At 41.1% G+C, this 27,654-nt stretch overlaps 2 protein-coding genes across 2 annotated transcripts; both read left to right on the plus strand.

Moving 5' to 3' along the window:
* Positions 1-2,237: 2,237 nt before the first annotated feature.
* zfyve21 (zinc finger, FYVE domain containing 21) lies at positions 2,238-11,223 on the plus strand. Its single transcript, XM_030771119.1, has 7 exons — positions 2,238-2,363; positions 3,917-3,967; positions 4,254-4,422; positions 5,090-5,165; positions 5,294-5,385; positions 9,400-9,530; positions 9,921-11,223. Exons 1-7 carry the CDS (start codon positions 2,238-2,240, stop codon positions 9,954-9,956), a joined length of 681 nt encoding a protein of 226 aa, XP_030626979.1. The 3' UTR covers positions 9,957-11,223.
* A 2,008-nt stretch (positions 11,224-13,231) lies between these two features.
* Positions 13,232-27,479, plus strand: LOC115809449 (transcription factor IIIB 90 kDa subunit-like). The gene is made up of 19 exons (XM_030771118.1): positions 13,232-13,343; positions 14,011-14,242; positions 17,305-17,385; positions 17,810-17,983; positions 18,571-18,602; positions 19,127-19,199; positions 19,891-20,040; positions 21,355-21,448; positions 21,602-21,728; positions 22,774-22,813; positions 22,919-23,014; positions 23,443-23,706; positions 23,959-24,020; positions 24,205-24,286; positions 24,369-24,424; positions 24,901-25,166; positions 26,118-26,198; positions 26,490-26,619; positions 26,850-27,479. Exons 2-18 carry the CDS (start codon positions 14,059-14,061, stop codon positions 26,542-26,544), a joined length of 1,917 nt encoding a protein of 638 aa, XP_030626978.1. The 5' UTR covers positions 13,232-13,343; positions 14,011-14,058; the 3' UTR covers positions 26,545-26,619; positions 26,850-27,479.
* The last annotated feature ends 175 nt before the right edge of the window (positions 27,480-27,654 follow it).

Consider the following 27,654-nt stretch of genomic DNA (forward strand, 5'->3'; position numbering starts at 1 on the left):
TCAAAAGACTCAACAGTTCCAGAGAATCAGGAGTCAGTGTTTGGGTGCCAGTTTGTACAACAGAATGCTTTTCTTCCCTTCAGTCTGCATACAGTCTTAAAAATGGGCAGTTTTCCCACCTCAGAAAGTCATTTACCGGTGCACCATTCGCAGGAAAACACCTTACCCTGTGTCAAATAAGTTCACCAACACCCAGAAGCACATTTGCCTGGGGTGGATAAATACACTGGTGTAAACAGGAGAAAGGAGACCGCTGGCCCTGCTGAATGGAGCCAGTAAGCCAAAGACATCCAAATAAATCCTTTGAAACACATCCACATTTCACTCAAGCTGTTTATTTTCCAACCAAATAGTCTATGATTACTTACCCTGACAGTTACATCTGTTTCACTCAGTTAACTGGAAAACGGGTATTGTAATATCTGAAATGACTATGCATTCAGTTCAGACGCAGAGTAATTCAGATCTCTACTTACTGGCATGCAGCCAACTCACTCAACATGTATTGTTATTGTTTGCTATGCTGTGCTTTTTTGAGCATCACACATGTTTTTCTGCCATATAAATCACAATCTAAACATGATATGTTCCATACTTATTTAAGTGGAAACACAAAATTTTTTTTTGCCAAAGGGAGAGCAGTCCTTGAATGTCCATCTATTTATGGCAAAAGTATGTGCCATTAGTAAGTCAAATGTGTATATTAACTTGTGCTCACTTCCCACAGACCCTAGGCACCAAGCATGAGGATGTTCTGTTTGGAGTCATACTGTTGGTAAATCCTCCGTAAACAAGTGTGTATGATATATGTTTGTGGTGTGTACATATGTATACATTCAATTTGTTCTGTAATATTGTATGGAAATATATTTTGGAGTTTTGGGAAAGAAGGGGTTGTACAACAGTTGCTTTGGTAACGATTATAAGCCTGATATGAACTGTTACACCAGACATAGTGCCTCATACGCAAGACTACTTCATATGATGGGCTTAGTGAGTCATTATCTCACAGACTCTGGCACCCCCTGGTGGTAGGGAAATATAAACTATACATCCAATAATCTCTAGACAGGAGGTGTATGTGAATTATGGGGGGGGGGGGGCAAACTCAGATTCAAATGTAACACCAACATACAAATGGAAAAGAATTCATCCGTAACTGACATCAGTACAATTTTCTTGTGCATGGATATGGGATTTGAATTGTTTTACATTGCAACTCAAATTCGCATTGATGTGCAGAGCCTATCACTGAATTTAACAGCATCACTAAACTGCTACATCTTAGTTAATTCTGTCTATCTATCTATCTATCTATCTATCTATCTATCTATCTATCTATCTATCTATGTCTTTTAGTCAGTCTGTCCTTTGAAGTGTCTAGCTGTCTGTGTAGACTGTCCTATGTTAATATCTCTCTTTTTTTCTCAGAATTATATGTTTTAATAATTTCTGATTTGTTCTTCTCATGTTCATTTGTGTTAATTATAGTTTCATGTTAAGATGTATGACGCCTATAATGTCATTCACAACGAGGAATAACTGAGTGCAATGCTAAGTTAAGAATTAAAAAAATAATAATAAAAGACTAGAACTGAGAGCGAGCAGTCAGCAGAGACGAAAGCTTGCCATTCCAGACGGTCTGAACCATCTCCACATGACTTTGGTGTGGTTAATGTTTTGATCAAAGAATGAGGGAAAAAGATTTTACTTTAGAGATATGTATTTTTTTTATTAGATTTAGGTTTTATTTCTGTCTACATCAGCCAACGAAAAAAAAAAAAGCAATGCGTGAAACACATCTCTCTTTTTTTAATTAGCTTTAATTACACCCCCTCCCCTCCGTCCCCCCGCCCCAACACCACTACTTAAAAAAACGATCAACCATTGGTCATTTATTCTAAAGTATTATTGTCCAGTTATTCCTCAGCTGAATTGGGCAATATATATTTTTGTTCACACTTTTTGGTTAGAGTACGTGAACAAAAACTGCACAAAATACGTGTAATACTTGTCCAAACAGCTGCGTGCTGTCAAGTGGCACGTGCCATCATTTGTGGGCAAAGGCCGAGTAGGCGGGCCCAGAGATGCACAAATCCTAGAAACTCTATGTTTGTGTCCCGCCTAATGGATCACATGACACCTCTCTCCGACTTTTGATTAGTCTAGATGTGAGTCAATCAGAGGGCGTTTTCGCTAACCTGATCTGTTGGGATAGTACAATAGTTGATGGAAAGATGTCATCGGTGCCTAACGGCAAAAAACTGGTCCGTAGCCCAAGCGGACTTCGGATGGTACCAGAGAATGGAGCTTTCAGTAGTCCCTTTTCTTTAGATGAACCGCAATGGGTTCCTGATAAGGAGGTAAGTGTTTTAGAGAGAGAAAATAGAGAGAGATAAAGAATGGGAGATGCGCCCAGTTTAGCTACTGCTCAGACTCTCCACTTGGCCCACCAACTTGGGCGTTGGACAAAACAAAGTATTCGTTTGCGGAGAGTCGTTTACCAGCGAATAGGATAAAACATAAGTACACGTTTTGATTCGACGACACCGGGTCTTTGGAGAATATAGTGACACGTATCGCATGCGTTCGATATAATTCGGAATATTATATGTCCCATCAACATCTGCTCATCGGTACACGTCCATGAACATAAACCAGAGGGTGTACTTCCAAGCAGGATTTCTTCGACAGCTGTAGAACATTAAGCTATCAACATAAAGCAAAGTCCTTATGTCGGGTGTATAGAGCAATATTGATTTTTAACTTACTGGTATATAGCGAGCAAAGGAATCCTCTTTCGTAGGTTAGTGCACGTCTCCTGGACGGCTAGTTTAGCCAGCTAGCTAGTCCAGCGTCGGAAAATATTGGCAGTCACGTTCACAGCTGGTGACACTAGCTAGGAAGTTGACTAGCGTTCAGTTTAGCATATACGTAAAATAACAGGAGTTGTCGAATCAGCAACTGTTTCTTCGTGCTAAGAAATAAAGTGGCGTCACAGCAGTTGGTCTCGCTACTGTGTTGGGTCGATACATGCTTTGTCAAGTGAATAGGCTATGGGGAGTATAACTTTTTTACTTTTTCACTTTAACAACTTCAAAACGTTGTTTATCTATTTTTGTAACGGAAAATTTTGCGCTGGTCAGTGGCATTAAGTAACCCCACTTGTTTATCCGTCATTTGTTCCTTCTCGAACACCTTATCGAAGTTTAAGAAACGAATCATTTAATTTGTTTAGAGATATGGTCTGTGTTATCTGATCCATTTGACATGGACACGTTTCTCACTCTTGCGGTGTGACCACTTCAGTTATGGTCGCGCTTACGTGTTGTTACAATGCCTCTCAGGTTTACACTGAGGACCTGCGGACGACAGTTTTGCTTGTCAGCATAGATTACACAAGCATATCCGGTTTGAAGTGTAGTACTTAGTTTTGCAGCATTTAAATTGGAAATTTTGAGCGTTTCCATGTTGGAGTCGTCATTTCCCCAGCCGCAGAACAGATAATTACTGCACCTAAAGGATAAAACTTTAACTTACTGCTCATCATCTAATCCTCTGCAATTAGTGGTAGTTTTGTTTGCAGCGATTCTTGACTGAGATACAGAATCCAAACCTGCCTTTAATAGGTCAGGGTAAGAAGTCATACTAATCGAGTGTGGGAGATGTCACCCTATACGTACTCCACACACCCAAGGAGCAAAAGCACTGGTGAATTTGAGGAACAACTGCCAACTCAAACGCTGCTGTTTTCTCTCTCTAACCTATAGTGACCTTTGGAGTGGCAGTTGCACTAGAGCAGTGCTGTGGGCTCTGACTGGCGTGTTTGTGTGTGTGTGAGTGTGTGGGGCGCACGCGTGCGTGCCTGCATGTGTGTGTAATCACTTCTGAGTAAATTCTTCTTCCTTTTTTTCAGTGCTCTAGGTGCATGCAGTGTGACACTAAATTTGACTTCATCACCAGAAAGGTAAAAGCTAATATCACTTTATAAGTTTCTTGTGGTGTGAAGCTGCAAGCTGAAGTTACAGTTAGTGCCGTGACTGCTTTATTTGTTCCTTATGCTCTGTATCTGACTTTTCCTCAGGCCTCAGCTTTTCTGACCACATGTGTGTACTCAGCATATGAGTGACAGTGTGTTTGCAAATGGTTATATGGGATTTTGTTTAAGAAGAGGTGTGTGTGTTGCAGTTCACATGCTTGTCATGATTACATTTTATCGTTGATGTGTGCGTGTTTGTGTGGGTGTGTTGCAGCACCACTGCCGGCGCTGTGGCCGTTGTTTCTGTGATAAATGCTGTAGTAAGAAGGTGGCCTTGCCCCGGATGTGCTTTGTGGATCCAGTGAGGCAGTGTGGGGAATGTGGTCTCATCTCTCAGAAAGAGCTTGACTTCTATGACAAACAGCTCAAAGTACTCATGGCTGGTGAGCTTCCACTGAACACATGTGTGTGTGCGCGCACACACAAACTCAGTTCCTCTGTTGTCATTTTATTTTTATTTTAGAGCTTGGAGAGGACAACTATGTTTGCCTGGTTTTCACAGCAGAGACACCACTGCTGCAGTGTCACATAGCATCACAGGCCTGTGTGTGTCAGTGTATGTGCATGTTTGAAAGAAATCGCTTTGCCCTGATTCCATTTTTCTCAAATTAGGTTTAGGGTTAGGGCCTGCTGAATTTAATTTACACATTTTTGTTTGTTAAGTGAGTAATCTGTGCATCACTGTCTTCAATATGTGGGGGGCTTGATTGCTAAATCACACATCTGTCCACTTTGGTTTACTGAGATAAGAAGTGTGTCATAATGAAATAGAATAGGAGTATATGGTTATTAAAAGTCTGCGATGGACTGGCGACCTGTCCAGGGTGTTTCCCCGCCTTTCATCCAATGCATGCTGGGTTAGGCTCCAGCACCCCCTGCGACCCTAATTAGGGTAAGCGGCTAAGATAGTGAGTGAGTGAGTGGGTTATTAAAAGTCTGTTTTAGAAATGGGTGAGCTGAGAGTGCAGTCTATCACACAGGTTGCCACAGTCTGTAGGTTGGTTTTGAGTGGCTGATGTTTTAATACCCTTTCTCTTTCTGGATGTTTAGGGGGGACATTTGTGGTGACTGTAGGTGATTCAGAGAAGTCAGAGACCATGGTTTGCCGTCTGTCCAACAACCACCGGTATACACACAAGCACACACAAGCACACACACACACACGTGCGTGAGACATCTCCATTACTGAAAGCCTTTATGTGGACAGCATGCTAATAAACCTCTGCTTCTCCTTTAAATTCGTCCCTCACCCAGGTACATCTTCCTGGATGGAGACAGACACTTTGAGGTGGAGCTCTCTCGGATCTCCAGCATGCAGGTGCTGACGGAGGGTTCGTCCTCTGCAGGTGAGGCTCTCCGTGCACAGCTGTTTGTCTCTGTCCTGCACCTACAGATCAAGTGCGTGATGGATAAGGGCAGGCAAGTCTTCTCCTGGGTACTCACAGTACACGGCTACTGATCCAACTCCTTAAAGGACCAGCTGAGACAGCTAAGTCAGGTCCAGAGGAAGCATGAATGGGGCAAACCAGGGGTCCAGTTCTGAAACAAAAATGTGAAAAACAAGAGTGTGGCTTCCCAGGTAGAGATTACCTGCCCTCCGTTTAAAGAATACCTTTATCTTTTAAACTTAATTCCTTAGGCACTATTAAACGTGTTTCAAAGTCATCTGATTATCTTGAAACAACTTCACTGAACTGAACAGATTTGTTGTATTTTACAATATTTTGTATTGTTCATGTGCGGCTGCTGTAAAAACACAGGCTACAGACGTTAGTATGTTTGACATGACTGGTATATTTAGTGTGTGTAGTTCAGGGTTCTCTGATTTGATAACAGTCTGTAAAGCTCACGGTTCAGTCCCATGCTGGTACAGTCACAGATGAAATGCAGAATTCACTGTCTGACAGTCAACAGTTGGCTCTGCTTTACTTCAAATGAAATTCTGCTTTGAGATAAGAAATAGAAAATAGTGTTTGGCATGTCTGTGGCTTTAGCTTATTAAAAAAGCATGACCTGACTGTGTTTAAGGGTCTCAGGGACCTGGGATAGTTCGAGTTTTTCTCTATTTCTGTTTCAATTTTTGTGTGATTGACCTTGTTAAAATTGTTTCAGAAGCACTGTATAGTTTAATATATTGCATTAAACCTTAAATTGTTTATTGATCACGGACATAGGATCCAACTGGCAGACATATGCAGTGAACTCTAGATTTTCACCCTAGATTTTCGCTTTTTAAAAATACTAGAGTAAAATGTCCCTTCGTCCCTTCCTTTGTTGGCATTCTGTTTTTGCTGTAGCTAGTGCAATGGAAGCGGTCATGTGACAGTAGTAAGGTAGCAATGACTGTAAACAAACTGCTCCTCTCTGTGGACACAACATGCTTTCTCTAGCCTGTTGGCTGATATGAGCAAATATTTTTTTGTGAGTTGATGTGAAGATGTTGTCTCTGGTAAAGACAGGTTACACACTATGGAAAGTGCAGGTTACACACTATGGAAAGTGCAGGTTACACACTATGGAAAGTGCAGGTTACACACTATGGAAAGTGCAGGTTACACACTATGGAAAGTGCAGGTTACACACTATGGAAAGTGCAGGTTATACACCATGGTAAAGACAGGATACACACTATGGTAGAGACAGGCGATACACACTATGGTAGAGACAGGAGATACACTCTATGGTAGAGACAGGATATATGCTATGGTAAATACATCATATACACAGTTGTAAAGTGGGTGTGCTTATGGATATTTGTGGTTTAATCACTGACAGATCTTTAGTGGAAAAACCGCATAAAAAAATCTACTGATTCATGTTAACAAGAATTTTTATTTCAACTTCTTTAAATGTGTAAGTAGGATAGAATGAAAAATGGTTCTGGTGGGTACTGTCAAAACCTTTACTTTTATCCCTATCCATCCATCCATCTATGAGTTTATCCAAGTAGAATTTGAGCATTTAAAACTGTCATAACATTTGAATATTGAAACTTTGAACTTGAGACAAATATCATTTGTATGGGCTCCAGTGTCAATGATGTCACAGTCCTACTTTTTCCTTTTTAAGTATTTGAATATTTAAAAAGTTTCAATGAATGAAAATAAAAGGAGTGAATATTAGGAATGAGTATATTAAAAGATGAGGAATCCTCTTTATTGCTCACCATTCGCAAGAATTTTTTTGTTTTGTTTTTTTCTTTTTACATGGTTTCTGCTTAAGATCAGTCACAAATGTATTACTATTTAATAGTCATGCATTTACAAACATATTGGGTTTTCACACTGCAAATGAGAACTTTCTGTTGAAATAATCTGAAAAAAAACCATGTTGATGATTTGTAGTAGGCCCAGGTGTGAAGTAAACTCTGAACATTCTGTTTATTACTCAAAGCTTCACGGTATATATTTCCTTTAGTCTATAACACGTCTGTTTTGTTCAGTGGCACCAGGACAACGTGCATTGACTTATGGGCTGTGATTTTGTCTCATTATTAACAGATCTGATGTCTTCCTAGACTTTTCACTTTCTCTTTCTTGGCCTTATCTGTCTGTTTGATTTAGAGAATTACACTTACACCAGTCTGATGGACAGTCAGTCTATCTCTGAAGGTCAGCGTTATTTTTCTCTGCTGTTCCCCCTCCCTCTGCCCTCTTCTCTCTCTCTCTCCCTCTCCACCCCCTCCCATCACCCTGTTGTCAGTGTGCTCTTTAATGAGACTGCTTTTCTCTGTCACACGTTGTCCCAGTCATGCATTCATATTTGTATGACAAAATCCTGATTTATGGCAGAGAAGCTGGTTTGAGGCAGATGAAGTCCAGCAGACTGAGGTGGTGTGGGACAGACAGTGAAGGTTTTCTCATTAAAAGCAGCTCGTGCATGCCCTCTTGTGGTGTGTGAGTGTGTTGCATTCTGTGAACAACCATTTGCAGCGACCCCTCTGCAGTGGCTTACGCTGTGTCAGTTCTTGTATAAATTGTCTGTTTGTCAAAAAGTACAAAATTCAGTTGGTTTTAAACTCTTAAGTCACAGCCTGGCTAGATGCTGCAGGATGATCACAAGCAATCAAATGCCAAGCCCCAGATTTTTTCAGTGGATGTCTGCTGCTGATTTTTCTGAAAACCTTTGTTGTTTAATTATTAGGAACTGACCATGGTGTATGTGGCTATGCTGTGTTTGTTTATTGTGCTTTCAGTGGTGTTGTGACTCCATCTCATTCCTTCCACTCAAGCACTGCTGTGATGACACAGTCATGACATGGCACCACAACTTTACAGGCCTATGTGCTCTGGTCTGGTTCCCTTAAACAGGGGGTGTGTTAAAAAAAAAAACAAATGAAAGGATCAGATTAAGTTAATGTCCAGCACTTAGCTGAGAGGTTACAGCTGTTGGCAGAGAGTCATCATGCTAAAGCACAGGCCTCGGCTGCAGCTCAGTTATGAGTGTCCCGCCAACACATCTGTCACCGGACCAATCAGAGCACAGCAGCAATCAACACGAAAGTTTAAGTTTTGGTTGAATTCAGTGGAAGTATCGTCTCACTTTTTTGAACCCTAAGCATTCTAAATAGCGGGCATTTAATTACACGGTCATATGTGGATTAGAACATCCTCTGCCTCATTTAAGTATGAGTGTCACATTGGTGTAGTGAGATTCACTAGCTGCCACATTGGCTTCACAGTGGCTCAATGGTTGGCACTGTTGCCTCCCAGTAAGAAGGCCCTGAGTTCGAATCTAGGATTAGTACTCCTGTCAGTGACCTTAACCGAGACACTGGTAAAAGACCTGGAGTTGGTCCCTGGGCATCAGCTGCCCACTGCTCCTAGCTTCTAGTGTGTGTGTGTGCTCTAGTGTACCCTGATCTATGGGATTGTCTAAGTGTGGTTAGCCTTGCTTTTTCTGATCCCATTTAAGAGACTCTAGTACACAAAGTCCTGTAATTCAGAAAACTACTTATGATGACGTAACTTGGGTATCTACAGAGTTTGTAAAAGAGGGGAAAATTTCTCCTTTGCACACCTCATGCACAGTTTAGTAGTCTGTCTATGACCGAACAAAAGAGCGTATGAAGAATATCAAGAGAATGTCTTAAATACATCTCAGCTTTTATCTGTGCTTAAACCAGCCTCTTTCCATCAAGGTGTCTAGAGCATTCCAACAACTGTCCTATTTTAAATAGTTGCGCTCTTTAATCAATATGTAAACAGTTTTAGCCAGGTGACAGTTGTATGTTGCATGTTGAAATGGAATTATAGTGACATCAGACACACACACACACAGCTTCCTCCCTGGCCGTGTGGGACAGTGATGAGTCTGTGTATGGTATACTGGGAGCCTTGACATTTGTTTTGTCTGTGCAGGGGGGTCCACTCGGGTCAGTGGGATGGTCCTGCAGTACAAACCCACTGGCAGTCAGGAAACTCAGGAGCTCCGTCTGGAGCCCGCCAGTGACAGGAAGAGTGCCTCTACCTGGCTGGTCGCCATGCACAAGGCAAGACTGTGTGTGTGTATATGTATGTGAGTGTGTGGTTCTCTCTGCTGAGGTCAGTCAAACAGGTGAGACTCATGGGTTGTTTATCGTGAGGTCTGGACGCATATAAGGTTATGATGTATGCAGGTCTGTTTTTATGTCCTCTGTGTTTCCACAGGTCCAGGTCAGTGTTTACACACTTGACTTAATCATTACACTTAGTCGTCGTGCTTAATAATAAAATCTGGAAGAGGTCACTTTAAATGGTTTTATGATCATTGATTTTGCCTGTTTGTTACTGTGATGTAAGATTTGTATGGTTCGTTCAGGTTGCTTAATGAAGGCTGTCTTGTGGGGCAGAGAAAGCAGAGCCATATATTCAGACCTGTGTGTACCTGTGTGTTCTCTCAGGCAGCTAAACTGCTTTACGAATCCAGGGACCAGTGACACGACAGAGGGAGCCAAAATGAAGGATGGAAGAGGAGTGAGCAAGAGAGAGAGAGAAACACAAAAACCGAAGAATCGAGAAATGAAGTGCACAAAAGCGGAGTGTTCTATGTTATCCAGTCTCACCTGTACTCTGAGATGTTCTCTTGCCTCTCACATACACTTTATCTAAACCTTCTGCTTTCTGCTCTCTGCTCAGACGAGCAGACCGGCTGACTGCCTGTCCTGCAGGGACATCCAGGTTATTCACTGATTTTAGTGCAATATGAATATGTAAATAGATACCGACCCTGTTTAATAAATGCTTTAATTGTAGTCTCACGTATTACAGGTTTTGTATGAAACTATTTTGTCAGATATTCATATTTTAACACAAGGGGCTGTGTTTCTATCTACTTTTTATTCGCTAAGTATTTACAATGTTTTTTGTAGCACTTGTATTTGTTATTCCTTTTTTCAGTTATTTTTGTCCCACACAACAGGATGACCTAAACTTTTTTTTTTTTACTGTGGGATGGGAGTGGAAAGACTCACGCTGTCTTTTCCTTTTTTTTTTTACCCCATGGTCCCTCATTAGCCTTCCCCTCACATTGCAGCTGTCTAAACCTCAGTGACTGACAACACACTGACAGACACTTTCCTTTTTACATGCGCACACACACACACACACACACATTCCTTTACACACAGACATGTTCCTTTACAGCTTTTCCAATTACGAACAGTGTAAAATTGTCATGTGACATAATGTGGGGAGGTTGCCCTTCCCACAATGACAGGTGGAACCACACAGGTGCCTGAGCGGCATAGCCCACCAATTGGATTTGGGAGTGGGGTGACCTGTTCTTTGGCGGCATGTGAAGCGTTAGGCACCTCTGTGCTGTGCGACAGTGCCTTAACCTTGTGCACTGCTCAGGGACCGCCTTTCTCACACTAAGAAATTTGACAAAAAACCAACAAAGAAAGAAAAAAGTCTGAATATTCTCTGGTCTTGAGTCCTGAGTTGTTGGGTTTTTTTATTTAATTAGGGCAAGAATGAAGTCTCTGAGTCTTCTGAGCCCTGACACCAAAAATGATCCAGTTCAACAGTCAACAGTCATATGTGTGTTTTCCTAAAAAAGAAAAAGTTTCAATAATTTGGGTATGAAGACTGATTAAATTTTTCCCTTACCTAGCTCGATTAATGACTAATGCTAAAAGACATGTTGAAATAATGTGCTAAATAATGAAACAAAACATCACAAAATGTTGTGCGTGGCACCACTGTGAATGAGTGTGATTGCGTGCATGTGTGTCTAGATGTGAAGATGGTGTCATAGATGGAACCTTTGCTTACATGTTTATTTTTGTCATACTTTGGAGTATTGATTGATTCAGTATTAACTTTGGCCTTCGCTTTTTTGTTCAGCCAAACACTTACTATGCAGGAATTTTCAGACCAGGTTCTGATAGACCACTTTCTAGGAGGGTTTTTAGGCAAACTTCCTTAGACGTGCAAGTTACTTCTCAGTGATTGGATTCCATGAACATGACATTACAGTCCTGATTTAGGCCTGAAAAATACCTAGGATATGGGGTGTTTTTACTACATGCTGCCATATGCAGAAAAGTCAGAGGATTTGACGTGATTTTTCATTAATCTTTTTTTTTTTTTTTTTTTTTTTTTTTTTTTTTTTTTTTTATGAAACATGCTCTCAAAGTTCTCAAATGGTTTTGTAATGATTTACACATTCATGTACATATGTGTTTGTTTCTTCAGTTTCCTTTTGTTGTCAGATTCTTCTAATTCTGATTAAAATTCTGCTTTTGTAAACAATAGGTATTTGTCTGTACTTTTCTGTTTTCTATAGATAATTCATGTTCAATTTAAAAACACTTATTTTTAAAAGAAACACTAACGGTTAAAACGTTTTACAAATGACTTGACATTTTCAAAAAACAATGTATTCTCTTTAGTGCACTTTGTACGTTGTTAATTGATGAATCAAACAATTCATTTCGTTATATTTCATTATTTTTGAGTGCATTCTCAATTTACAGCACTTTCTCACCAAGTGCAGGGTTTGTTAGACCAGTTGAGACCAATTGTTTCCAGTTGAAATCAATAGCAGACAACACCAGTTACATCCTATTGGTTTCAACTGGGTGGAATGGGTGAAGCAGCCACTGCCCATGGCTCTGTTGGTCTAAATGGGTTTTAAATGGTTTCAACTGGTATTCTTAACTGGGCAAACCATTAGAATCTGAAAACCCAGTTGGAACCAGCTGAAACCAGTACAGACCATTTGAGACCAGTTCATCCCAACAGACTAGCTCTAAGTAGAGTTAAACTGATAATCGTTTTTGTAAAGTGTATTGTTTTTTGGCAAAAGTACTACTTTTACTTTTCCCAGCTTTGCATTTTTATCTCAACTTTTAGCGACTGTTTTATCAAAGGAAACACACTTTCACGATCCCTCTGATGTCGTCATGGAAACACGCATTGTCGCGTCTACTGTTGAAATTAGGTAGATTTTTTATTATCTAATTTTAGGTTGATTGTGAAAGTTGTAATTTGCATGTGTGTAAAGGAAATTATGTTTTGAATATGTATTCCCTCTCAAATTTCATATACTTAAACATGCTGTTTGCAGACAATCGGAAGCTCGCCAGACGTGTGAAAAATCTAGGTGTTTTTTTCCGTCTGATAATGGACTGATATTTTTGGATAATGAATCTTGTTTGACCCCCGTATCCGTACGCTGGCATAGGCGCTTCCAGCAAGACAAAAGCAATCGTCGCAAACTGATCCCTAGCAGCAGTTACGCCTGGTTTCTGATCCAGGGCCAGCTTCTCACTCAGCTTTAACAGTTCCAACTATTGCTAAAAGAGCAAAACTGATCTCAGATCTGGAGTTAGTAGCAATATGTGTCTTACTTGACGCATACGCAATCCATTTAGGCTATACCATTAGAGGAAATTAAACGTGATGTCTTGTATAAATTAACACATTTTATTTTGTAGAATAATTTACATGAACTAAATATTGTTATATAAATCTATTTACAATGACTTTTATTGGTTCATATGCGATCTCTTTGTCAATTTATGAATAAATCAGAACGCAAAGCAACGTTCGATAGGGTGCACTCCCCTCTCTCTGCTGTAATACTGGTCTCATCCTGATGGCAAGCTGGTTAGAGCATGTGCTCGTACCTACAACTGATGAAATGCTGTATCCGAGCACTTAAGACTGTCATCTCTAATTTTTAACTAGAATATAGATAGTATCTGTGAAACTGTGCCATAACCTCTAGCTCGCATGAAGAGACTCTAGACGGCCCACAAATATTTCTCCTGTATTCTGTTGGAGACTGAAAATTAGGGAGTGATCCGGTCCCAGTTAAGGTACTTCTGCTGAGTTAAGAGTGCATACATCTTTACTAATTATTGTCAACGGCTTGTCTAAAAGAATGCATAATGCGTATTGATTACACCCCCGAATTGTCAGACATATAAGCAGAGCGAATGATAGCAATAAAAGCGATTCGTGTAGCTAGGTCGCAAGTTTGTATGGGACACCCAGCATTGTATTATATTTGTTACTTTACACACACATTAGCCTAGTGATTTGTAAACATTTATAGCAGCTATCCTTTGTTATTCTTTTTGTTAGTTCTAAGTAAAGGGCGATGTTCTTTGTATGTCTACACGTATATATTTTGACATTATCTGTTTTTAGTGACCCCAATTCATAGCTGCGCCGTCAAATGGCGTCATTTTGCAACGTGGATGCACTTGCAGCTGCGCAAGTTTGGTGAACCACAAACAGCACCACAGGCCGAGGACGCGAAAATTGAAGTTATTTATTTTGTGATTGAAACAGAAAGGCGTTTGTGCGCGGCCGGATCCTAATGTGTAGTTTGGCAGATTTTACTGAAACATTTCAACGACCCTCATTTCATTAATGGACATGTATGCTTACGTTGCTTACGTTTCTCTCCCTCTGCACCCCCATATCTCTGACATGTCTGACCTATGACCCACACCCTCTCCCTGCTTGGTTTGTATTTAGTTCCTCTCTCCCTGTGAGTGGTGACCAGTCCCCCCAGCCCCCACCACCATGAGTCCACGAACGTGTAAGAACTGTGGTGGGACAGACATTGATGTGGACCAGGCTCGTGGAGATGCTGTCTGCATGGGCTGTGGCTCTGTCCTGGAGGACAACATCATCGTCTCTGAGGTCACCTTTGTGGAGAACAGTGGAGGAGGTTCTTCAGCTGTTGGTCAGTTTGTGGCCGGAGATGGTGAGTGACAGTTGTTATATGTTAGTTGACCGTCTTCTCAGTCAGGTTGTTGCCAAGAGCACGATGGTTCACTGGGACCAAAGAACAGTAAGACTTTAAAGTGGCTGCTGGAAGCAGAAACCTCAGTCAAACACAAGAATATGTGTCAGTCAGACACAAGCATGTCCAACAGGCTCTTATGATTTCACATTTGGTTTTAATTCTGCAGAGTGGTTTGTCAAACACATCTGGATGCTACGCTGTTTACCCTTTTATGGTTATTTCTCATTTAGTTAGTGGGGATCAGTTGGTGGGAGAAAGCAGAGAAGGAGCAGTCAAAGAGTAAGGGTCTATGTTTTTTTTGTTGTTTTTTTTTTCATGAAATGCTGTGTGTCTCTCGTCTGCTTTAATCCCTGTCTGAATCAGGAAGGTTTCACAATGTCATTTTCACACCAATGAACTAGATTTGCTATCCTCGAATCTGATCATGTCCTCAGCATGTAGTCATGTGGTCGTGTAGTTGTGTACTCATGCTGCGTCAGGCCTACTCAGTTGGTGGCCTGCAAACCAAATCCTGTCCAAGAGCGAAGTGGCTCAGAGGGGATCACAATCAAATTACACAACAGTTGAGTTTGGCAAAACGTCCCAGTGCTCTTTTACCGTATATATCAGCACTCATGGAATGCCCCTCGCCCGTACACATCACTTTCCAGCAGTTCCACCAACATTTCTCAAGCCACACAAAATCAGTATGTAAATAGGCTTTCAATTCAATGAAAAAAGTCTGGTGTGGAGATCTGGCCCATCTGAATTTGTAACTGAATAGCCAGTTCTAGACCATGATTAGACAGTTAAAGTTTTGCCGTCTCTTGGAGGGCTGAAATGTGCATGTGGGGGTTTTGCTTCCAGTCATAAACAGACAGGTCTCCTTCAACTAACTGATGTCTTTAGGATGTGGACCCACAAACACACACACACACACATATATATATATATATATATATATATATATATATATATATATATATATATATATATATATATATATATGTGTGTATATATATATATATATATATATATATATATATATATATACACACACAAACACACACACACACATAGAGATATATACACACACACACAGGGTGGAAAAAGTAAAAGTAGAGTTAAACTAGTAAGTAGAGTTAAACTGACAACCATTTTTGTAAATTGTAAATGAGTGACTGTTTTACTCTTAAGTATGTTTCATGTATAGAAAGTACATGGGTATGAATTTGCCCTACAGTATGGATTTTCACTATACCGAGCTGACCGGTACAGAATTGCAGGGAATTTTGCTTCGCTCTCATTCAGGTTGTATGGGGGTGAAATTCGTCCTAATTGGGTGAAATCGGAGCAAATCCGGCGAAGCAAGTGAAATTGAGATGGTGAATCTCTAACTTTATGCAAATAAAAACCACGCGAGCACCAATCAGTTCAGCGTGTGATGTGTTTGGTACGTGACGTTCTCTAGAGAGGCGGGAGTAACAAAAACATGTCTGACCAAGATGGCAGAGGCTAAAGGTTACATATAGCATGAAGACATGTATATGATTAGAAGATGTATGAGCAACCATTTGTGTCTACATCAACACGGGTCGGTGTTTACATGTTAATGGCCAGAGCAGTAGAAAAACTCTCCCAACGGCTCTGGTCGGGGCAAACAGACCACTGTAGACCTTCATTTAAGCACTCAAACTGCTACCAGAGAAATGCGGCCACTAACAGGACAGCTAAAGTTGCTTGCTGTTTTTGCGACCACACCCCCAGAATGAAAACCAGTAGGGCAAACTTTGCGAGGCAGTTAGCTGCGTGGAAGCCTACAAGTAGGGCTGCTGCGATTAGTTGACTTAATTCATGTCCATGACGTAGACGCTGAAAATGTGTCGACATCAATATTTTAAACCAACACATCGTTGTTTTATTTTTATGAATTTACCTTTTTGATTTCTGAAACACTTCAATTGATTATAACAAGTGTTTTTCTTCAATACCACCACATAATTGCCGCTAGGGCTACCACTAATGACTATTTTTCTATCGATTAATCTATCGACTAATCGAGGGATTTTCGAAACTCTGTCCTTGCGAGAAAAAAAGTCAGCGGTGGACCACATAAATGCCATCCCTATGTACTTGTTCTTAAAATACCTCTGTGCTATGTGAAATACATCTTAGTAATACAGTTAAGAGTTCAGTAGTAGCTGCCATGCAGTTGCCATACCAGTGCTTTACCCCTTCAGAAGCATTTATTACCGTATTACCGTCTGTGATTCAAATTATACCGTGATATAAATTTTGTAAATTTTTATATATGTTAAATACATGTGAGAGACATTTTATAGATATTATGTTCTCCAGAAGTCCAGAGTCGGGCACAAACATAAGAATATCTGCAAAACTTTTGGGATTGAGGCCAGTTATTAGCGTAGCAGGGAAATTGCCTTGATCTAGTTGCATTTCATAAGTCCAAGTTTATAATTAATGATTGTGTCTCTTCTCACAGTGAACAAAATTAAAGTGTTCAAGCACAAACCTAAACTTGAAATTGGAGGAATATATTGAGCGATATGCATAAGGTGTGTAGTTCACATCTGTGTTTTTTCATTATTGTTTACTATACGATTAGTATGTGCTAATATGTTTACTAGTGATGTTTATTTTTGTCATTTATTTATACAGTTAAGGAAAAAAGTTTCCTACGAATTTTTACTGTGCTGACTGCTAAAATGGTACCTTACAGAGCGTGATTCACACTGGACTAACTTCAGGGACCAAATGACTCATTTTAGACCTGCAGTACTGCTTTTTGCTCAGTTGAGGGGGTAAATGCATCCATTTCTGTTTGGACTAGCTGGCTATATGAGTAAAATGACCTTTCCCTACAAATGTTGTGGGTTTTTTTGAGTGACGGACTTCTTACAGTCTTATATTTTTCCTGCTTATTCCATACTCCAGAAAATGACAAAGGTCTGATTGGACACATTCTCTCCTACTCTCTGCTGACTGATCTGTTCTGTGTGTTGTATGTTGGTGTATTGCAGCTGCTGGAAATGTGCCCTGTCTGGGCGGGAATCTGTACTCTGGGATGGGGAAGGAGTCCCGGGCGATCACGCTGCAGAATGGTGAGAATTCCCAGAGTATTCGAAACCCCCTTAGTCAAAACCTTCATGTCGCACTGCGCAAACCCTCATTTCACACTACTCAAACCTGCTTTGCCTAGTTGGCTGTAAGAGTGAAGTAAAAAGACATCTGGAGTTGTTCATGTCATTGTCACTCAGACTGGAGAGACCTGACTTGTCAGCACTGAGAGCTTGTGCCTGTGATTTCATAGGCTTTCTATTTGTGAGCTGAGAGACCTCTAGTTTAGAAAAGTGGCATCTGCCGTCCAGCATTTGTGAGACTTTGAGTGCACGAGTGTGAGTGCGGTGTCTGAGTGGGTATTTTGCATTTTGAAAATATGCACTGTAGACCACACTTTAAAAGTAGGAGCCCACAGACAGCCACGTAACTCTCTTAAAGTGAAACACTTGTTTGTGTTTCATTCAGCCAAACGTCAGATAAACCACCTTGGACATCAGCTCCAGCTGAACCAGCACTGTTTAGACACAGCCTATAACTTCTACAAAATGGCCCTCTGCAAACACCTGACCCGGGGTCGTAAGGTCACGCATGTCGTGGCTGCTTGCCTGTACCTGGTCTGCAGGACTGAGGGCACACCTCGTATCCTTTCACACCGAGTTAGAATGTCGGAGCAGGAAAGAGAGAATGAGTTTGCATCCTTAGGGATGGAAGAGGTAATATATGCATGTGAGCGGTTTCATATGTTAGATTTGTGTGAGAGATTTTGTTCTCACTTGTCTTCATTTTGGGGTGTGGCGTTCAGTGTGAGATGGATGGGTGGTTGGATTTGTGGTTTGTTGGATGAATGACATAAGCAGAGAGAGTTTCACGTCTTAGGCTATAACAGGATCTAATACTGAGTAGCCATTGTCTTAAATGTGTCACTCTGAGTGCAATGGTCCATTGAAAGGAGACATACTCACATTATCACTTTCTTAAACAGTCTTTAGTTAGAGCTTTTAGCTCTCTCTCTCTCTCTCTCTCTCTCTCTCTCTCTCTCTCTGTGGATAGTTCGTAGGAAGAATTTTAGGTGTTCTTTTCTGTCTCACAGTATCTCTTATTTGTCATGCATTCAAGTCTGTGGTGCTTTTTGTTGCTGCCTCAGGCGTTTCTGGCTCTTATGTTTACACCATTTTTATTTATTTATTTATTTATTTATTTTTTGATAATTCCATAACTCCTCTCAGACATGCTGCTGGATCTGAGCGACCTTCTGCAGGTATGTGTCCTCCACTGTCCCATAATCCTCTGTCCTTTCACAGCTGACGCCAAACTCAATAACCTCCACTTAAAGTCAGGCCCAGTTGCTTGTCAGATTGATTACACATGCACACATATTTGATCCTGGTAAAATCCAGCCATGACAAAAGCCTGATTGTATGAAAATTCCAGTCTATGTTATTTTTCAGTCGTTCTGAGCTCTGCCTGCTCATATGTTTAAAACTCCAGTCTGTTTATGTATTACATTCTTGCCATTATACGTGTGTGTGTGTGTGTGTCTATATGCGTACAAGGCCTGAGACAGCCCATGACTACATAAGCCATCTTCCGTGGTTACAAGCAGTGAAGACGTGCGTATGTGTGTTTAAATTAGTGTGACAGGGAAAAGACAATCATGGTTTGGTTTTGGTTAGGATCCCAGAGAGTCTCAGAAACCGATTGCATTGGATTCATTCGTGATTTACCCATGAGCCGTGTGCTGAATTACTCCCTCGCACTGCCAGTCTCTCTCTCTCCCTGTAGGTCAATGTATACGTGTTGGGTCGAACCTTCCTGGTCTTAGCCAGAGAGCTTTGCATCAATGCTCCAGCAATAGGTAACTTCTTTCTCATGTATTTCAGTGCCTTCACATGCAAACTGTTTTATCAAACACAGGGATAGAGCATAGCACTGGATACTCTCTGGCATGGGCCATTTGGTGGTGTCATATACCGAGAATGTCATATACAATTAGACGCTGATTGATTTTTAGGGTATGATGCCAAAATGAGTATTAACAGAATATAGCAGCATTGTTTTATATCTTAGCAATCTGCCCATCCCTATATGGGCAAAGTCTGGGTTTAACTGTGCTTCAGTGTTTATATAAGTGTGCCACGCTCCACAGTATCAGAACACTGGCTTGGTTTTCAGATCTCCAGTGTATCTGATGGACACTCTGGCTGACGTATGGACTAGATGATGGTGATATGAAGGGTCATCCACACATCAGCGAAGTGATAGGACTGAAAAGGCCGTTAAACAGCTCCCTAGTGATTATGCATGTAGGAATGTAAATAGTCTTAGATTTATTTTTTGTGATACACTCTAAAGCTAAATGATAAAGATAAATATACATACTCACTGTCCTGTCCTAGAGGTATTACGGTAAATAACAACATTCTTAGGGCAAAGCTGCATGAGGCTCAGGCTTCGATCATTAGCATAGTTGTAGCAGTGTCTCTCTGTAAATCTGCTGTCTGTCTGTCAGACTGCAGCTTTAATGCCACGTGATGTCTGTTCTCCAGATCCCTGCCTGTATATTCCACGCTTTGCTCAGCTGCTGGAATTTGGAGAGAAGAACCATGAGGTTTCCATGACTGCGCTGAGGCTGCTGCAGAGAATGAAAAGGGACTGGATGCACACAGGACGCCGACCCTCTGGGCTCTGTGGTGCAGGTAACCATAGCAACTTCATGATGGACCTTTCCATTTGACCTCACATCTCTGACGTACACAGTTACACGAATGCAGATTATATCCTTTAAATAGTGGCCACATTCAAAAACTTAAATGCTGATCACTCTCATTGAGATGGCATGAACCTTTGGGCAATCCTGATGTTGATTACTATTATTTTGCTAAGCAATACTCTTGGCTTTTTGTGTGATAGACAGTTTTTAAATGAAAAAAACTCATACGCTGTAATAGTGGTATGCAGAGAGTATTGTTATTGAATGTTGTAGCCAGTTACCATTTGACACATTACAACACATGGCACGACCCCAACACCAGTCTTGGAAGGTGTCAGCCACCTCTTAATTTCACCTACTCAGGTTACAAGTGTCTCTATGTGAACGTGGTGCTTGTGGTTGTTCCTGTACATTTATGTAACAGAGCATAGTCAACTGTTCTTTGCCACACCCAACCCAACCTGTGATGTCACTGAGATTTGAACCTGTGATGGCATGTGACGTGATTTGGCAGCGTGCCACTGAAATTGATGGTGACACAAATGCAAAGTGCTGACTGCATACATACACAGAGAAAATCCACAGAGAGAAAACGTGCAGATACACGATAACAGACTGACCCATCTCCCACAGAGAGACTCTTCTACAGAAGGATATCTTTTTTAACAATTCATACACACACACACACACACACACATACACACATACACATACAAACACAAGTTTGTACTCATATCCTAGTGGGGACTTCCCATTGACTCCTATTATTCTGTAACTAAAGAATGCTAACCTATCCCTAGCCCTAACTCTAACCTTAACCTTAACCAAAGAAATGTTTTGACACTTTTTGTTTCACTAGTAACAAGAATATAGTTTAGCAAACATTGCTCTCCTAGTGGGGACCAGCATTTTGTCCCCACCAAGCACTTTTTTCAGATTATGCTATCTTACTGGGGACTTACCGGTGTCCAGAAAGATAGCAATACATGGAACATTCACACACACACACCCCAATTCAAAGTCACTTTTGTCAAGTGAATATTAACAATTCAGAGTAACTTTTGTTGAGTGAATGTTTGTGGGATGTTGCTTGAGCTTACTGTAATTTAGTAGGACTGAGTTAGAAACAGACTTGAGCCTGTGGGTGTCTCACAGAGCCTGTGGGTGTCTCACACTTGAACCATCTTTCATCTGTTTGTCTCACCGCTCTTGCCTCTGTTAAATTCCAGTGTATAACTCTCCTGTGTGTGTCTGTGTCTGTTTGTGTTTGTCTGTGTCTATGTGTCTAACACCCGGACAGCTCTGCTGGTTGCTGCTCGCATGCACGAGTTTCGGCGGACGGTGAAGGAGGTGATCAGTGTCGTGAAGGTGTGTGAGGCAACGCTGAGGAAGAGGTGAATACTCAAGCAGCAACAAGGGCCCTACAAACAGGATGGCATTTATGGACTCTTTTACTGCTGTCTGTTTACTTTGTGAGCCAAGGAGTCCATCTCATACCTGTGCATATTACCAACTCCACCTTGTCCTGACTGTGTGTTGATTGACAGGTTGATGGAGTTTGAAGACACTCCCACTAGTCACTTGACCATTGAGGAGTTTATGAAGGTGGACCTAGAGAAGGAGTGTGACCCGCCCTCTTTCACAGCAGGCAAGAGGAAACTCAAACTGAAAGAGGTCAGAGAACGAGAGCATGTGTTTTTTTTTCCCTTTGCTTTCTTTTCTTTCCTTTCATGCTCAGTATAAACTCACACTCTTAGTTTCCATAGTTACACACCTTTTAATATGTTTTTAATGTGTTTTTTCCCTGTTGAGGAATAAATATCAAAATGAGGCCATGAAAACTGGTTTTCAGATCGGTGGCATTGACTTGAGGGAAATTGGAATTAACCCTCGCTCTGTGTTGCTGTTTTTTAACTGAACTTTCAGTTCACATGACACACATGGTAAAACCACTCACCTCTCCCTTGAAGAGAGAAAACAGTGTTTAGATTTAACAAACTCATTTCCACAGGTTTGGGAACCGAATGCTATGTAGTGACAGTTTGGGTAATTTCCGTGGGGAAAAAAATGTCGGACAACACATCTGCTTGCTTTGTATAAATTTACTTTTACGCTAGGCTTCCATGAAACACCTCATGAATTTTGCCCTAAAAAGTTTTGCTCTGGGGGCGAAATTCATGAAAATAGTAAGCCTGTCACCTCGCTCAAAAGTTTAAATGAGTGTTTAAATGAAGGTCTGCAGTGGTCTAATTGCAACAGCCAGAGCCGAGAGAAATTTTCCTACCACTCTGGGTCCGACTAAGTTCGTGTAACATGTAAACAACAGCCCGTGTTGATGTAGACACAAATTGTTGCCCATACATCTTTCAGTCATACACATATTTTCATGCTACATATAGCCTTTGGCCTACCGACTTTTTTCATTACTCCTGCCTCTGTAGAGAGCGTCAGGTACCAAACACATCAAACGCTGAACTGATTGGTTCTTGCATGGTTTTTATTTGCATAGCCCCTGACGTCAGTGGTTCCAACTTATAGAACCAGCAATTCTGCAGTGCCGTGCTGGTGCCAGTTTTTTGGCACCGGCACCAGACTGTTTGATTCTCGCTGTACTGAACAGTCAGTAGTCTCTCTAACTTCTCCAGATTAGGCCATGCAGTTTAACGGAAGCCTGTATCATTTACCCATTAACTGACCTTATGGATATTCATTGTAACAGATTGAAGAAGCACTGGCCAAGAAAATAGATGAAGTTCAAGGTAAAAGGCAGAAATGGTCATCAAATTTGAACATTTTTCCATTTTTTTTTCCATTTTGAAAGAGACATTTGTCAGCAGTTTGTGTGTGTGTGTGTCATACTGTAGGTGAAATCTGCGGCTATCAGGATGAAATTGAGATGGAATTGGAAAACTGCCGACCCAAACCCAGGGGCATGTACGCTTCATATGGAAAAAAACATGGTATGACACACGTGCATGCACGCGTGCACATACGCACACACACACACACACTGACAGAGACTACAACCTCAGTACAACACAATCCTCTTTTTTTCTTTTGCCGTAATTTCTGTTAATTTCCATTGTATTTATTTGTTTTCTGGTACAGATTTTTGTATCATCACACAGCACATGTGGTTAAAATGGACTTAATCTGCCCTTTTTTTTTTTTTTTTTTTTTAAATGTGCACGCTGAGGACTTCAGGCAGCTCAGGCAAATCTTATTTGGATTTGACACTCATTAGAGTACTGTTTGAAAAAAGGGAGAGACAAAGCAAAACAGGGTGCGATACAGAGAAAAGACACAACTCTGTCTCTATCTCTTCCCATTTCTCTCTTTAATTCCTTGTGCATTCCTCCTGTTTGTCCACCCTCCACTCCATCCCTAGATTCTCTGGGTGATAACATCTCAGTGGTATCTGTGGAAGAAGAGGAAGAGCGGAGAGAGGATGAGGAGCTGAGGGCTGCAGCATGTCACTTAAGCCGAGAGCTGTGCACTGAAGCACAGGAGGATGAGGAGGAGAGAACCGAGGAAGAGTGTTTCACAGGCAGACGTCCGTCCTTGGCCTCGCTGCTGGGCCCCCTGCCCGTGGCTGCAAGCCTGGGCCTGTCTGAATCTTTGGACCAGTGCATCAGAGACGAGCAGGAGAACGGTAAGGACAGGAATGTGCTCTAAGCACTCCAGATTCAGAATCACAGATCTGTGTGCTCTAAGCACTCCAGATTCAGAATCACAGATCTGTGTGCTTTAAGCACTCCAGATTCAGAATCACAGATCTGTCTTCCCTCTTAGTTTTTTGCCTCTTTTGAATTTACTTCCTGTTTAGATGTTGACACATTTGGGTTTTTATTTTATTTTATTTTTTTTGTTTATTTTTTTGGGGGGTGGGTCATTTTTATTTTAGAGATGACCTCAGAGAATGGAGAGCTGGACCTGAATGGTATAGATGATGCTGAGATTGAATGGGTGAGTGTGATTTGAGTATGAATGTCTTTAAATTGTCTTGTTTTCTTCACATTGACTTGAGCTGATAGTGTCTGTGAAACCCAGAATGTTTTCAGTCTTGCGCGTCTGTACACAACAGACTGACACTGACATCACTAACACTGATTAGGTGATTAGTTATAAACATGTCTTTTTTCTTCTGCAGTATCTCCTGAATGAAAAAGAGATCCAGGTGAAGACTGATCTTTGGATGATTCAGAATGCAGATTACCTGAAAGAACAGAAAGGTGAGATTTCATCTACCTTTAACACTCCCGACACAACATTTCTTGGTTCCTAATTGACTGAGCTCCTTTTTTTCACTTTCAGAAAAAGAGGAGAAGTTGGCTAAAGAGAAGGAGCTGGGTATTGTGAAGGAGCGTAAGGTAATACAGTGTTCTTTACACTAAGGTAGATGGTACATTAATCAGTCATACCAAAACGTCTCGTTGCATTGATGTTGAGGGTATGTCATTCTACAAACACAATGTGTCTGCTGTTTGCTTTTTTGTGTTACTATCAAAAATGTAATTTGTTTTTCTGTCTGGTGTTTTGACATTCCTCTAAATATCATCAATGTCGTTTGCTTTTACACAAGAGTTTTTAGAGTCCATGAAATAAAGTAAGGTACTTTTTTATTTTCCACTGGACAGACTCTAAGGAACAGGATAATGTTTAGCTTGGGATAAAATTTCCTAACGATACTGTCAATGGTCAAATACTGACAATGGTCCTATATTGTCAGTGTCTGTTGTCTTCCTAAAATTAAACCAATGTAACATCAGTGTATACAAGTGTGCGCCATTTGAAGACCTCACACCAGTTTTGTGGTCCGCTCTTGTAATACACGTGTCACCCACAGCCAAGGAGGCCACCAAAGAAGCGAGAGCCAATCAGAGCGAACACTGCAGATGAGGCCATTGAGAAGATGCTGGAGCAAAAACGCATCTCCACCAAGATCAACTACGATGTGCTCCGTCAGCTCAGCAAACCAGTCCCTTACAGTCCTGCACAGTCGGATGAGGAGCCTCACCACGGGACTGCCTCCAAAAAGGCTGCCACCCGCAACCGCAAGCCCAACCCAGCCTCTCAGAATCTGGGCAAGGTCACCAGTGACTTTGGCAAGAGGTATGGAGGACACGGAGAATGGGATCTGAGAATACAATTTCTGTTAACTGTTTGATCTGTGCAAAATGATGGACTTCCAAACAAGGACTCAACTGATGAGTGTTAGCATGCCAGTCACAACCTATAAGTGTTAGCATACTAATTACAACCTATATCACCAGAAAGTTAAAGTGATCATCAGTCAGACCTGGGATTTTATTAGTGAAATATGTAGGGATGACAGGGTTTGACTGCACTGGATTTTGCTGGTATTTAAAGTTTAATATTGTCCTGCAGAAAAAACACACGAGCAGCATCATATGTTTGGAATGTGACATCATGTTTGTGTTCCTGTCTGGTGCTTTCAGACAGACGGTACATGCTCTGCTCTCAGACAGACGGTACTTGCCATGGTCCAGCTGTGTGCTGCCTCATGCAGCTGAGAACAGCATGACTCTGTTGAGTGGCAGTGTGTTTTTAACAGGCTGCTGCTGAGGACCGGCATTTTCTTAATTGACCAGAGAAACAAACTACTGCTGTGAAGTCCTGTGTCGCTTAGCTAAACTGTCTGATTTAATGTGACTTTAACAGAAATTTCAACAACGTCAGAGTTGCCTCAGTAATAACAGTTAGCAGCAACCAAACAATTAGCTCTTAAGTGAACAGTGTTGCATACTTGGCTACCAACCAATGGCTGACATGTGTAGTGTTACCTCATTGTTTACATTGTCTTAATTTAAGAATTCTCACGAAAGCCAGACTATGTTTGTCTGTGTACAGACACTCTCTCACTTATTTTGTGGCTTAATATTAATCTTAATATTGATTACAAAACTTCTCAAAGTCTTCACTCATTGTGTTCTGAAGGATGTCTGTGCATTGTCTGTGGATCTGAGATATTGCACAGATATACATGACACGTTTGTTGTATTTGTTGTGAAATGTCCTCACCTTTCTCCCTCTGTCTCCAAGGTTACGGCCGCTAGTGTCAGCCCAGGCCACTAAAAGGCTCGCTCTAGATCAGGTAAAAAAATCTTTACTGTCCTCAACTATGTTCTCTCTCTTTCTTTTCTCTGATTAACTTTTTATCTGGCGTACGTTTATTATTGCATGGTTATTTTTTCACCTGTTATCTGTCTTTTTGTCTCAAACTTTCCTCTTTTACATTTTTTAGGTCTTAGTTTTTCCTACCCGCCTCTCTCTTGTTGAAATGTGTTATTGATACAGCAATATTTGGGTTTAAAGCTTTTAATGCCTCATTACATGAAAGCAAACTCATTTTTTAATTAAGAATTTCTCCTCCTATACAGTTGGTTTCCGGTGGTCCACCAGCAGCCACTGCAGCAGTTCCCTACCCAGAATGCGGGTGGTGGTGGAGAGCGGCCCTGTGGACCTATGAGGACATGGCAGAGGAAGAGGAAGAGGAGGAAGAGGAAAACTGTGTCAGTGCTATGCAGTTACTGGGTAGCAAGTGGTCAGTTGACTTTCCTTAATAAGGTCCCATCTCCTCCTACATAAACACAGTCACACAGTCACAGTGTGCTCTCCCACCTCAGCATGCCATTGTCTGTGGGGATCTCAGTGCGGTCTGTCTGCTTGATTGTTGCTCTGTTTGCGATTGGATATTTTTACTGTCAGTCTTTGTAATGTGGTAATTTAATATTGTTACTTTTGTAACACTATCTATGGTTCTTTTTATTGCAGAGTATGGTTACGGATGTGATGATGAAGATGACGGGTTCTAGGGAGATGTTGCGTGTTACCGTGGAGATGTGAACACCAGCATCCTGCACTTTACAGCCTTTTTTTCTTTTTATGACTATTTTACTCTCTCAATCAAAGGGATAGTTTTATATGCACATGTGGATTCTTAAGACTCATGTAGAGACCTAGGAGGAGGGTCAGTGCAAGGACAGTACTGCTGAGACGTAAAACCATATTTGAAACTTGAATGATACGCAGAGTGAATGGGGTGTTTGTTTTTGTTTTGTTTATTGGGGTTTTTTTTTGGTAGACTTACTAATGAGACAGACAGTTGACAAACACCTGTTCTCTGCTTAAATGCTGAACAACACACTCTGCCATTCTCAGTCAGCTTCAGTGTAGGAGTAGCACACAGTGTGTGTTCACCTGATGTCTAACCTACACACTCACTCACACCATCACAGTCACAACCTGCAAACCAAATACAAAACAAAGAACCTACGTCTCATTAAAGCCTAGTTTTATATGTAACCAGACATACCATAACAGTGTTTCCCAGGTGTGCGAGGCTTTTATTTATTTTTTGATGAATCTGCTGCAGATTCTTTTTCAAATATGCAAGCATGCACAAGCTTTTAAGAATGCCTTACCGCAGTCTTCACTGTTGGATTTTCAGCAGGGATGTTAGTGAACAAAACGTATTTTATTTATTAAAGTTGATGAGGCTTATATTTCCTTAACTGATCTAACAGACATTAGGGAATCTGCTTATGTGTCTTTACTTTGGATGTAAATATCATTTTGA

This window comes from Chanos chanos, chromosome 4 (assembly GCF_902362185.1).
Source record: "Chanos chanos chromosome 4, fChaCha1.1, whole genome shotgun sequence".
NCBI lineage: Eukaryota > Metazoa > Chordata > Actinopteri > Gonorynchiformes > Chanidae > Chanos > Chanos chanos.